The sequence below is a fragment of the Argopecten irradians genome, chromosome 3 (genome assembly GCF_041381155.1).
Source record: "Argopecten irradians isolate NY chromosome 3, Ai_NY, whole genome shotgun sequence".
In the NCBI taxonomy this organism is placed as follows: domain Eukaryota; kingdom Metazoa; phylum Mollusca; class Bivalvia; order Pectinida; family Pectinidae; genus Argopecten; species Argopecten irradians.
The window spans coordinates 54227164-54242740 of record NC_091136.1 but is presented as its reverse complement, the minus strand read 5'-3'; the positions used below and the strand labels follow the sequence as shown (position 1 = coordinate 54242740).

Genomic DNA, 15577 nt, shown 5'->3' with positions numbered 1-15577 from the left:
AGGAGACCCAATTTGAATGAGATTATTGTACGATTACAATTTATAAATCCCAACAGGGCTATCATTTTAGTGGTGTTGATTAAAATGTAAATAAATTTTGGAAAGTAAAAGACGTTCTTAGATTAGTAGAATAAAAAATTCGTTAATAATTGGGGTGCTTTTCTTTTGTTTCAAGCTAAATATGTGGAGTGAGATATACCTTCCTTGGTCCATGAGCACTTATGCCCTTAATAAATGACCCAGATTATCTCTCCACCACAGCATGCACTATCAGTAACCTGTGTCCCAATTAGCCGATTTCAGGTCAGGTTCAAAACTAAAACTTTTCAGTCTATTATAAAAACAAGTGTTTAGAGATAATTTATATATCTCTGTTGCACAAGGTTTTAATGTCATTTATTTTAAAAAATTGAGTTATATATCAAGTTTTTATTGTCTTAGTGATCAATTTTAGTAAATACTTAACTGACATAAACATCTGTGTACACAGTACTTTTAATATGAAGAATATTTACTGGTACATCCTTGATAGTCCAATGGGTTACTTTACAACTGTCGCTATAATCCATATCTTGGTCTAAGACCATAGTGAATCTGAATGCATATCTGGCTTAAAGAGAACTTCCTTGGGGAAAGATGTGAGACAGCAATGTCCCAAGCAAAAGCCATTTACATATATTGTATTTTTCCAATTACTTATGTACTTCCTCAAAAGGACTAACAACTACCTGCCTCACTTGTTTGTTCATACACAAAGTTTGTGCTATGACATACTCCCAGCTGTGGGTATATATAGTTGATCAGTTATAGTTTATCCACTGTAATCCTCTGTTTACAGCAGAAATGTAGAGAGCCACGGAATTCTCTCTTAGTCAGACTAATAACAGGCAAGCCCTGTTCATCTATAGTTGTAATTATTTACCTGCTGCGCTGATCATCATTTGCAAACTGGCCAGGTAAACTGCAGGTGTAAGTGTTGTTTATAAAAGATGTGTTGTTTTGTTTTTTAGATATGTATTGTGATTATATTGAAATCAAGACATTGATAAATGGGGGGAATAGTAATCCATCTGTAATTTAAGGGCCTGCTACCATGTACACAAATGTTATGTACATGTAGTACATTAAAAATTAACCAAATCAACTAAGTATATCACCAAAAGGACTGTATTTATCATAGGGGTTGGAAAATTGAGGAAATGATACTTAATCATATAATTTTTACACATACTCTTATAGGCTGAAAATCATAAAATATTCAAATCAATCATTTAATAATTTAATTCCCCTAGATTTTGAATCCATAATTGTTTAAAACTGTACATCCCACAAGAAATTAACTTCACGCCAGGCAGACGATACAGAATTTGGATATAGGACTCTTCACCTTTACACTCATGTACCAAAACATTTATACACGATTTTGGATATAGGAGTCTTCACTTACCATGTCCAGAACATTCCTATAGCAGAATTAGGGTTACAAGCCCTATTCAATTACCATGTCCAGACATCTATTAGAGAATTACGGATATAACCCACTTCACTTACCATGTCCAAAAATTTATACAGATTTCTAGAGTATAGGCCGTCCTTCACCTTACAATGTCCCAGAACCGCTATACATGAATTAGGTTAGAAGCCCTCTTCACGCTTGCCATGTCCAGACATCTATACAGAATTCAGGATAAAGCCCTCTTCACTTGCCATGTTCAGACATCTATACAGAATTAGGATATAGGCCTCTTCACTTACCATGTCCAGACATCTATACAAAATTAGGATATAGGCCTCTTCACTTATCATGTCCAGACATCTATACAGAATTAGGATAAAGCCCTATTCACTTACCATGTTCAGACATCTATAAAGAATTAGGATATAGGCCTCTTCACTTACCATGTCCAGACATCTATACAGAATTAGGATATAGCCCTATTCACTTACCATGTTCAGACATCTATACAGAATTAGGATATAGGCCTCTTCACTTACCATGTCCAGACATCTATACAGAATTAGGATAAAGCCCTATTCACTTACCATGTCCAGACATCTATACAGAATTAGGATATAGGCCTCTTCACTTATCATGTCCAGACATCTATACAGAATTAGGATAAAGCCCTCTTCACTTACCATGTCCAGACATCTATACAGAATTAGGATAAAGCCCTATTCACTTACTATGTCCAGACATCTATACAGAATTAGGATATAGGCCTCTTCACTTATCATGTCCAGACATCTATACAGAATTAGGATAAAGCCCTATTCACTTACCATGTTCAGACATCTATAAAGAATTAGGATATAGGCCTCTTCACTTGCCATGTCCAGACATCTATACAGAATTAGGATAAAGCCCTATTCAGCTACACATGTTCAGACATCTATAAAGAAGATTAGGGATATAGGCCTCTTCACATTGCCATGTCCCAGAGCATCTAAGTACAGAATTAGGATAAAGCCGCTAATCACTTACCATGGTATCAGACATCTATAAAGAATTAGGTTAGTAAGGCCTCGTCCACTTTACCATGTCCAAACATTTATACAGAATTAGGATATAGCCCCTAATCACTTACCATGTTCAAGACAATCTATACAGAATTAGGATATAGCCCTCTTCACTTACCATGCCCATGACATCTATTTCAGAATTAGGTATATAGCACCCCTATTACACTTACCATGTCCAGTACATCCTATACAGAATTAGGAATATAGGCCTCTTCACTTATCATGTCCAGACATGCCTATACAGAATTAGGATAAAGCCCTATTCAAACGTACCATGTTCAAGACATCTATACACAAATTAGGGATATCAGCCCGTCTTCACTTACCATGTCCAGACATCTTGACATGTATACATGGATTCTATACAGTTTTGCAAACAAATTTTTTTACAGTTACATAACCAGATGAAACTCTAAAAAACAAAATGTCGATGTCACAGTGCTTATAACTCAATTTTAATAATCTATTTGATAAAATGAAGTGGATATTTAACACACTTTACTTCTTCTAGTTAATACTTTGTCCAGTGATTTGCTTTTTCCGAACACAATTGTGATGTAACAATAACGTCGGGTTTAGGCACTATTCTCAGATTTGAAAATCACCAGATTTACACAGTAAGAAAAAAACAAAGAAAATTATATATTTGAATGTAGGGAGGATTTTTAGCTATATGTGAATCTATTCTATTAAGGTTGTATGTAACACTGGTCAATATTGGCCACAATTTACCTCTAGGCTAAAGAGAACATCTCATTACTTGATTGTTGAGTGTCAGACTAGTAAGCACAAATTGACCCCTGACAGAGGCAGTGATTATGTGTATAAAGAAAACTTCTACTTGTTTCATGCACATGATATATATTATCTATTCTCAGGATATGTAATGTGTGTATTTGATGTAATGTGTGTGTTTGATGTAATGTGTGTGTTTGATGTAATGTGTGCGTTTGATGTGTAGTTCCTCTTTGGTTCTTCAGTATACTGCAAGGAAATCTGATGGGAAAACAATGAGGTCAGAGGTCAAGTTCATGACTTACGGAACAGGATCAAAGTACAATGTCTTCAAGGACAAAAGTGGGGCCTACACCTTCCAACCTGATGGACCTGCCAAAGTAATTTTATATCTTCCTAAGACATATGTATAAGCCATGGAATTCATCACGATTCTCTTACTCCTTTAAGTGGTAGAGTGTAGAAGCCTCTCTCAGTTGATTGGTATGTAGTAAAATTAGACTGGGTTGATCATCGGTCACAAGGTATAGTCAGGGATGGACTGTATATATACATAACATACTTATATTGTTCAGGGATGAGCTGTATAAATACCTTATATTGGGCATACCTATATTGTGTGGGATGGGGCTGTATAAATACAATAACATACCTATATTGTCAGGATGGGCTGTATGAAATACCATAACTTACCTATTATTGTTCAGGGATGGGCTGTATAAATACATAACATACCTATATTGTCAGGGATGGGCTGTATAAATACATAACATACCTATATTGTCAGGGATGGGCTGTATAAATACATAACATACCTATATTGTCAGGGATGGGCTGTATAAATACATAACATACCTATATTGTCAGGGATGGGCTGTATAAATACATAACATACCTATATTGTGAGGGATGGGCTGTATAAATACATAACATACCTATATTGTCAGGGATGGGCTTGTATAAATACATAACATACCTATATTGTCAGGATGGGCAAGTATAAAATACATAACATACCCTATATTGTCACAGGATGGACTGTATAAAATACATAACAATACCTATATTGTCACGGATGGACTGGATAGACAACATAACATACCTATAATTGTCCAGGTGATGGGCTGTATAGAATACGTCGCGGATGGGCTGTATTTAAAATTACATAACATACCTATATTATGTCAGGGATGGCGCTGTATATGACACATACATACCTATATTGTCGCGGAATGGACTGTATAAATATACATAACATAACCTATATTGTCACGGATGGGCTGTATAATTACATAACATAACCTATATTGTCACGGATGGACTGTATAAATACATAACATACCTATATTGTCACGGATGGACTGTATATAATACATAACATACCTTATATTTGTCTCGGATGGACTGTATAAAATACATACTACCTATATTGTCACCTTCCCGGATGATAGCTGTGTATAAATACATTTGATAATCTCTTGACAATATAGGTATTCTATGTATATTATAGCCTCCTTGACCGTATAGGTATGTGACAGCCCATAAAGACAGTATACATGTTATTTATATACATCCATGCCGTACAATATAGGTATGTTAATGTGTCTATACATCCATCCGTGACAATATAAGGTAGTTATGTATTTTATACAGTCCAATCCTTGACAATATAGGATTGTTTATGGGTTATACAGCCATCCCAACCTGACAATATAGGTATGTTATGTATCTATACAGCCCCGTGTCCCTGAATGTTTAATATAGTACCGCCCATCCCTATGATTATATATTTATACAGCTCATCCCGTGACAATATAGGTATGTTATGTATTTATACAGTCCATCCCTTGACAATATAGGTTATTTATTATACAGCCTTTATGTATTTATGTATATACAGTCCAACCCTGACATGACAATAATAGGTATATAGTTATGTAATGTCTATACAGTCCATCCCTGACAATATATAGGTATGTTTATGTGTATTTATATGTTAGTATTTAGACCCATCCTGACAATATAGGTATGTTTATGTATTTATACAGCCCATCCCCTGACAATATAGGGTATGTTATGTTATGTATTAGGTATGTACCAGTCCATCCGTGACAATATAGGTAGGTATACTATGTATTTATGTATTTTACAGTCCCACCCTGACAATATATGTTATGTTATGTATTTAATGTGACAGCCCATCCCTGACAATATAGGTTATGTGTATTTATACAGTCAAGGGCCCAATATACAGTTAGGGTATTTATACAGCCCGTCAATATAGGTATGTTATGTGTTTATACAGCCCATCCCTGACAATATAGGTAACAGTTATGTATTTATACAGCCCATCCCTGACAATAGAGGTATGTTATGTATTTATACAGTTACCCCATACCCTGACAATATAGGTATGTTATGTATTTATACAGTTATGTCATCCACCCCATCCTGTCAATATAGGTATGTTATGTATTTTCATATAGCCCATCCCTGGACAATATAGGAATGTTACAGCCATCCCTGACAATATAGTATTTATACAGTCCCAGGCACCCTGACAATATAGGTATGTTATGTATTGACAATATACAGTATCATACCGTGACAATATAGGTATGTTATGTATTTATACAGCCCATCCCTGACAATATAGGTATGTTATGTATTTATACAGTCCAAACCCTGACAATATAGGTATGTTATGTATTTATACCAGTCCATCCCTGACAATAAAAGGTTATGTTATGTATTTATACAGCCCATCCGTGACAATATAGGCATGTTATGTATTTATACACAGTCTCATCCCTGACAATATAGGTATGTTATGTATTTATACAGCCCATCCTGACAATAGTAGGTATGTTATGTATTTATACAGTCCATTCCCTGACAATAATATACGGTATGTGTAGCATATGTATTTATACAGCCCATCCGTGACAATATCAGGTATGTTATGGTATTTATATACAGTCCCATCCCTGACAATATAGGTATGTTATGTGTCTATACAGTCCATCCGTGACAATATATGTATGTTTTATGTTATTTTATACAGCCCATCCCTGACAATATAGGTATGTTTATGTATTTATACAGCCCATCCCTGACAATATAGGGCAAGTTATGTACTTTATACACGCCCATCCCTGTCAATGGTGTTATGTATTTATACAGCCCATCCCTTCAATGTCATAGGTATTTTATGTATATTTATACAGTCAGCCATTCCCTGACAGAATAGTATGTTACGTGTTTTATAACAGCCCATCCCTGACAATATAGGTAGTTATGTGTTTATATAGCCCATCCCACTGACTATATAGGTATGTTATGTATTTATACAGCCCATCCCTGACAATATAGGCATGTTATGTATTTTATACATGCCCATCCTTGTCAATATAGGTATGTTATGTATTTTTTATATTAGCCCATCCCTGACAAATATAGGTATGTTTATGTATTTATACAGCCCATCCCTGACAATATAGGTATGTTATGTATTTATACAGCCCATCCCGTGACAATATAGGTATGTTATGTATTTATACAGCCCATCCCTGAACAATATAGTGGTATGTTATGTATTTATACAGGTCATCCCTGACAATATAGGTTAAGTTATGACAATGCCAATAGGTATGTTATGTATTTTATACAGCCCATCCCGACAATATTAGGTATTGTTATTTATTTATATTACAGCGGCTGTTATTTAGACCCCCATGACAATATAGGTATGTTATATGTGTCCTATATGAAGTCGCATCCGTGACCAGGGGGGGGGGGGGTGGGGGGGGGGGTGGGGGGGGTGTTAAAGGTATGATGTATGTATTTATACAGCCCATCCGTGACAATAAGGTGGTTATGTATTATGCCCATCCGCGACAATATAGGTATTCATATAGTATTTATACAGCCCCATCCCTGACAATATAGGTATGTTATGTATCTATACAGCCCAACCCCCTGACAATATAGGCAGTGTTATCGTATTTATACAGTCCATCCGCGACAATAATGTTATGTTAAATGTATTTATACAGCCCATCCCTGACAATATAGGTATTTAATACAGGCCCATGCGACATGTATTTTATGTATTATACAGCCATCCGTGACCATATAGGTATAGTTATGTATTTATACATCCCATCTCGCGACAATATATAGTATGATATGTGTTATAAAAGTCCATGCCTGACAAAATAAGTATGTTATGTATTTATACAGTCCATCCGTGACAATATAGGTATGTTATGTATTTATACAGCCCGCGACATATCTATGTATGACAATACTATAGGTATGTTATGTATTTATACAGCCCATCCCTGACAATATAGGTATGTTATGTGTCCTATACAGACCCATCCCTGACAATTATAGGTATTTTATGTATTTATTACAAGCTCCATCCCTGAAAATATAGGTATGTTATGTATTTATACAGTCCATCCGTGACATATATAGGTATGTTATGTATTTATATACAGCCCATCCCTGACAATATAGGTATGTTATGTATTTTTACAGCCCATCCCTTAAACAGTATAGGGTATGTTATTTATTTATACAAGTCCTTCCTTGACAAATATGTAGGTATGTTATGTATTTATACAGTCCATCCGCGACGATATAGGTATTTATGTAGGTATTATATACAGCCCCATCCCATGACAATATAGGTATGTTATGTATTTATACAGCCCATCCCTGACAATATAGGTAGTTTATGTGTCTATTACACGCCATCCCTTAACATGTATAGGTATTTTATGTATTTATAAAACAGTCAGCCCATCCCTGACAATTATAGGGCCCCCCCTGTCATGGTAAGGTATGGATATGTATTATATACAGCCATCCGTGACAATTATAGGTAATGTTTATGTTATTTATACGAGCCCATCCCTGACTATTAGGTATGTTTTATTGTTATTTATAACAGCCCATCCCTAGACAAGTATAGGTATGTTATGTATTTATACAGCCCATCCTTGTACAATATAGGTATCGTATATTATGTATTTATACACAGCCATCCGCGACAATATAGGGTATGTTATGTATTTAATACACCCCATCCCTGACAGTATAAGTTATGTTATGTAATTATTAACAGTCCATCCCTGACAATATAGGTATGTTTATGTGTATTATAACAGCATCATCCTTGACAATATAAGGTATGTTAGTGTATTTATATCAGTTCAGCCATCCCTCCCCGACAGTATAAGGTTATGTTATGTTATTTATATAGTCCAACCTTGTCAATATAGGTATCTTATGTTCCTAAACAGATCCCATCCCTGACAATATTAGGTATGTTATGTATTTATACAGCCTCATCCCTGACAATATAGGGCATTGTTATGTATTTATACAGCCCATCCGTGACAATATAGGTATGTTATGTATTTATACAGTCCATCCGCTGACTATTCATAGGGATGTTATGTATCTATACAGCCATACCCTGGACAATAATAGGTATGTTATGTAATGATACAGTCAATACCCTGACAATATTAGGTATGTTATGTATTTATACAGCCCATCCGTGATAATATAGGTATGTTATGTTTTTTTACAGTTCACTTCCGTGGACAATATAGGTATGTTATGTATTTATACAGTCCAACCCTGACAATATATAGGTATGTTATGTGGTCTATACAGTCCATCCCTGGACAATACAAGGCATGTTTATTGTTTTTTTACAGCTCATCCCGTGACAATATAGGTATGTTTATGTATGTTAATACAGACCATCCCATGACAATACAGGTATAAGGTATGTTTATGTGTCCTATATAGCATCACAGCCCATCCCTGACAATATTGGGGGTATGGTATGTATTTATACTATAGTATGTGTATGTTTATACAGCTCATCCGTGACAATATAGGTATGTTATGTATTTATACAGTCCATCCGTGACAATATAGGTATGTTATGTATTTATACAGTCCATCCGTGACAATATAGGTATGTTATGTATACAGTTATTATGTTATGTCATTTATACAGTCCATCCGTGACAATATAGGTATGTTATGTGTCTATACAGCCCATCCGCGACAATATAGGTATGTTATGTATTTATACAGTCCATCCGCGACAATATAGGTATTGTTATGTGTCTATACAGCCCATCCCTGACAATATAGGTATGTTATGTATTTATACAGCCCATCCGCGACAATATAGGTATGTTATGTGTCTATACAGTCCATCCGTGACAATATAGGTATGTTATGTATTTATACAGCCCATCCCTGACAATATAGGTATGGTATGTAGTGTATTATATACAGCCCATCCCTGACAATATAGGTATGTTATGTATTTATACAGCCCATCCCTGACAATATAGGTATGTTATGTATTTATACAGCCCATCCCTCACAATATAGGTATGTTATGTATTTATACAGCCCATCCCTGACAATATAAGTATGTTTTATGTATATATACAGTCCATCCCTGACAATATAGGTATGTTATGTATTTATACAGCCCATCCCTGACAATATAGGTATGTTATGTATTTATACAGCCCATCCCTGACAATATAGGTATGTTATGTATTTATACAGCCCATCCCTCACAATATAGGTATGTTATGTATTTATACAGCCCATCCCTGACAATATAGGTATGTTATGTATTTATACAGCCCATCCCTCACAATATAGGTATGTTATGTATTTATACAGCTCATCCCTGACAATATAAGTATGTTATGTATATATACAGTCCATCCCTGACTATACCTTGTGACCGATGATCAACCCAGTCTAATTTTACTACATACCAATCAACTGAGAGAGGCTTCTACACTCTACCACTTAAAGGAGTAAGAGAATCGTGATGAATTCCATGGCTTATACATATGTCTTAGGAAGATATAAAATTACTTTGGCAGGTCCATCAGGTTGGAAGGTGTAGGCCCCACTTTTGTCCTTGAAGACATTGTACTTTGATCCTGTTCCGTAAGTCATGAACTTGACCTCTGACCTCATTGTTTTCCCATCAGATTTCCTTGCAGTATACTGAAGAACCAAAGAGGAACTACACATCAAACGCACACATTACATCAAACACACACATTACATCAAACACACACATTACATCAAATACACACATTACATATCCTGAGAATAGATAATATATATCATGTGCATGAAACAAGTAGAAGTTTTCTTTATACACATAATCACTGCCTCTGTCAGGGGTCAACTTGTGCTAGTCTGACACTCAACAATCAAGTAATGAGATGTTCTCTTTAGCCTAGAGGTAAATTGTGGCCAATATTGACCAGTGTTACATACAACCTTAATAGAATAGATTCACATATAGCTAAAATCCTCCCTACATTCAAATATATAATTTTCTTTGTTTTCATACTAAATCTGGCTTTCAAATCTGAGAATGGTGCAAAACCCGACGTTATTGTTACATCACAATTGTTTCGGAAAAAGAATCCTGGAAAAATAACTAGAATGGTAAATTTAAATATACTTCATTTTATCAAATAGATTATAAAATTAGTTATAAGCACTGACATCACATTTTTTTTTATTTCATCTGGTTATGTAAAAAAATTTGTTTGCAAACTGTATGAATCCATGTAACATGTCAAGATGTCTGGACATGGTAAGTGAAGAGGGCTATATCCTAATTTTGTATAGATGTCTGAACATGGTAAGTGAATAGGGCTTTATCCTAATTCTGTATAGATGTCTGGACATGATAAGTGAAGAGGCCTATATCCTAATTCTGTATAGATGTCTGGACATGGTAAGTGAATAGGGCTTTATCCTAATTCTGTATAGATGTCTGGACATGGTAAGTGAAGGGGCTATATCCTAATTCTGTATAGATGTCTGAACATGGTAAGTGAATAGGGCTATATCCTAATTCTGTATAAATGTTTGGACATGGTAAGTGGAGAGGCCTATATCCTAATTCTTTATAGATGTCTGAACATGGTAAGTGAATAGGGCTTTATCCTAATTCTGTATAGATGTCTGGACATGGCAAGTGAAGAGGCCTATATCCTAATTCTTTATAGATGTCTGAACATGGTAAGTGAATAGGGCTTTATCCTAATTCTGTATAGATGTCTGGACATGGCAAGTGAAGAGGCCTATATCCTAATTCTTTATAGATGTCTGAACATGGTAAGTGAATAGGGCTTTATCCTAATTCTGTATAGATGTCTGGACATGATAAGTGAAGAGGCCTATATCCTAATTCTGTATAGATGTCTGGACATGGTAAGTGAATAGGGCTTTATCCTAATTCTGTATAGATGTCTGGACATGGTAAGTGAAGAGGCCTATATCCTAATTCTGTATAGATGTCTGGACATGGTAAGTGAAGAGGCCTATATCCTAATTCTGTATAGATGTCTGGACATGGTAAGTGAATAGGGCTTTATCCTAATTCTGTATAGATGTCTGGACATGGTAAGTGAAGAGGGCTATATCCTAATTCTGTATAGATGTCTGAACATGGTAAGTGAATAGGGCTATATCCTAATTCTGTATAAATGTTTGGACATGGTAAGTGAAGAGGCCTATATCCTAATTCTTTATAGATGTCTGAACATGGTAAGTGAATAGGGCTTTATCCTAATTCTGTATAGATGTCTGGACATGATAAGTGAAGAGGCCTATATCCTAATTTTGTATAGATGTCTGGACATGGTAAGTGAAGAGGCCTATATCCTAATTCTGTATAGATGTCTGAACATGGCAAGTGAAGAGGGCTTTATCCTAATTCTGTATAGATGTCTGGACATGGCAAGTGAAGAGGGCTTTATCCTAATTCTGTATAGATGTCTGGACATGGTAAGTGAAGACGCCTATATCTAAATTCTGTATAAATGTTTGGACATGGTAAGTGAAGAGGGTTATATCCTAATTCTGTATAGATGTCTGGACATGGTAAGTGAATAGGGCTTTATCCTAATTCTGTATAGATGTCTGGACATGGTAAGTGAAGACGCCTATATCCAAATTCTGTATAAATGTTTGGACATGGTAAGTGAAGAGGCCTATATCCTAATTCTGTATCGCTGGTTATATCTGTGGGATGAAGTTTTTACAATTTGGATTCAAAATTAGGGGAATTAAGTTTAAATGATTTTTGAATTTTATGATTTTGCTATAAGAGTATGTAAAAATTATATGATTAATACATTTCTCAATTTTCAACCCTATGAAAATACGTAATTGGTGATATATTAGTTGATTTGTAAATATACATGTACATAACATTTGTGTACATGGTAGCAGGCCTAAATACTGATGGATTATCTTCCTTTATCAATGCTGATTTCAATATTATCAATACATTTCTAAAAAAACAACACCATCTTTAAAAACAACACTCACCAGCAGTTTACCTGTGCAGGTAGCAAATGATGCCAGCAGGTAAGAATTCTCTATAGTGAACAGGGCTTCCTTTATAGCTGATAAGGTGAATTCAGGGCTCTCTACATTTCTGTGTAACAGAGGATTACAGGGGATATACTATAACTGTCACTATATATACCCACAGCTGGAGTATGTCATAGCAAAACTTTGTGTATAACAACAAGTGAGACAGGTAGTTAAGTCTTTTGATGTAGTACATAAGTAATGATACAATACAGTATATGGCTTTGGAGTTGGACATTGCTGTCTCTCATCTTCCAAGGAAGTCTCTGTAAGCCTGATATGCTTTCAGTTTCACTATGGCATAGTCCAAGAGTGGATATAGCGACAGTGAAAGTAACCCATGGAATATCAAGGATGACCTGTAAATATCTTCATCTATAAGTATGTACACAGATGTGTATGTATGTACGTATTACTAAAACAGATCTATATGACATTAAAACTGATATATAACTCATATATTAAATAAAATGACATTAAACCTTGTGGCAAAGAGATATATAATAATCTCTAAAACTGGTTTTTAATTTAGACTGATATGTATGAACTAACCTGAAATCTGCTAATTGGGACACAGGTACTGATAGTGCAGCTTTGGTGGAGAGATAATCTGGGTCATTTATTAAGGCATAAGTTCTCACTGACAATGGAGGTAAATCTACTTCAAATATTAGCTGAAACAAAAGAAAAGCCCCATTATTAACAATTTTTTATCTTACTAATATAAGAAGTCTTTTACTTTCAAAATTAATTTACCTTTAATCAAACACTAAAATGAAGCCTGTTGGGATTATAAATGTATTGTACTTAGTCTCATTCAAATTGGTCACCTTGACTTTTAGAACATTGAACAAACGAAAGGAAATATCATTATTTATTTAACATGCTCACTATCAGGCTTGAATTACATGTCATTGAATATTTCTTTAACTAACTTTAACCGTAGCAATGCACTCTTCCTCAATTCATTTCTTCATTCCCACACCTATGTGAAAGTATACTAACTGCACTATACCTCATAAATATCAAGTTGCAGTGTACCATTGGAACTCCACACAGGGTTGACCTGAGAGGACATGTAGTTATGTGTGGTACGGTCCATGACCTTGACCTTTGACTCTGTGATATGTAACATCACTACATCTTTTCTCCTGTGCGGTAGACTGTTGTATACTATTATCAGCTTCTGGTTCTGATCTTCATCTATTACAATTGTTTTTTTTGTCAGGAGCTTGTCATATCCTGGCCATTCACTTGACTGTAATGTCAATAATGTAATGTTAGTTAAACATTTGATCCTTCTATTCCACAAAAAATATTATGTATTATGGAGACATTTAAGTGATTCACCTCTATTTCCCCTATTGGGCCCTGCCCCTCCTGCCCCCGGGGAGTCAGAGCCAAAATTTATACAAACTCTGTTCCCCTTCTCACAAGGATGTTTCTGGCTAAATTTGGTTACAGTTCGTACATAACTCTATGACTAGTAGCGATTTAAAGGATTTACCTCGATTTCCCCTATTAGGCCCCGACCCTCCTGCCGCTGGGGGACCAGAGCCAAACTTTATGCAAACGCTGTTCCTCATCCCCCAAGGAAGTTTCTGGCCAAATTTGGTTACATTCCATTCAGTAATGTATGACTAGTGGCGATTTAAAGGATTTACCTGTATTTCCCTTATTGGGCCCCACCCCTCCTGCCCCCGGGGGGTCAGAGCCAAATCTATACAAACTATGTTCCTGTTCCAAAAAGGATGTTTCTGGCCAAATTTGATTACATTCCATGCAAAACTTGATGACCAGTAGCAGCGATTTAAAAGATTTACCTCTATTTCCCCTATTGGGCCCCGTCCCTCCTGCCCCCGGGAGGTCAGAGCCAAACTTTATACAAACTATGTTCCCCTTCCTCCAAGGATGTTTCTGGCAAAATTTGGGTACATTCTATGCAGAACTCTATGACTAGTAGCGATTTAAAGGAAATGTTGACGGACGACGGACGACCAACGCCGCGCCATGACATAAGCTCACCGGCCCTTCGGGCCAGGTGAGCTAAAATAAATTTGGGGGTAAAAAAATAGGTTCGGGTTGGTAACTCTAAACAGACAATTTTTTTTGGCCTAATCTACATACTAATTGTACTTCAACAGGTGTAATACGGTCCTTGGCATTCAGTTGGTGAGCTAACAGTGAACCAAGTGTAGCAGAAAGTCCATCAAAGGCACCCTGCAACCTGGTGAGAGAAACAAATCATAGATTTTGTTACTAGATCAACTAGAAACTGAGACTATAAATGTTTCATGGATGGTTGAATTCATAGAGAAATCAAAGCTTTGGATCCCAACTAGGTAAAAAAAAAACAAACATTTCTGTAAACATCTTCCAATAATGTCAAATGTTCAATATGGTGAGAAACACTTGCTGTTTATCTCCAAACCCATCTATAGGTGGACACTAGTTAAGTTAGGTGGACACTAGTTAGGTGAACACTAGTTAAGTTTGGTGGACACTATATATCTATAGTTAGATGGACACTAGTTAAGTTAGGTGTTCACTAGTTAGGTGAACACTAGTTAAGTTTGGTGGACACTATATATCTATAGTTAGATGGACACTAGTTAAGTTAGGTGTTCACTAGTTAGGTGAACACTAGTTAAGTTTGGTGGACACTATATATCTATAGTTAGATGGACACTAGTTAAGTTAGGTGTTCACTAGTTAGGTGAACACTAGTTAAGTTTGGTGGACACTATATATCTATAGTTAGATGGACACTAGTTAAGTTAGGTGTTCACTAGTTAGGTGAACACTAGTTAAGTTAGGTGTTCACTAGTTAGGTGGACACTAGTTAAGTTTGGTGGAC

At 35.6% G+C, this 15577-nt stretch overlaps 1 protein-coding gene across 1 annotated transcript in view; it reads right to left on the bottom strand.

The window, feature by feature from the left end:
• The window catches only part of LOC138319084 (alpha-mannosidase 2-like), a 47273-nt gene that overhangs the window by 18963 nt on the left and 12733 nt on the right, over positions 1–15577 (bottom strand). The window contains exons 11-15 of the mRNA XM_069261996.1: positions 14848–14947; positions 13736–13978; positions 13273–13394; positions 12676–12784; positions 10192–10326 (exon numbers count right to left, since the gene is read on the bottom strand). Of these exons, the coding sequence (XP_069118097.1) occupies positions 10192–10326; positions 12676–12784; positions 13273–13394; positions 13736–13978; positions 14848–14947 (709 nt within the window). The remainder of the gene's footprint in view (positions 1–10191; positions 10327–12675; positions 12785–13272; positions 13395–13735; positions 13979–14847; positions 14948–15577) is intronic.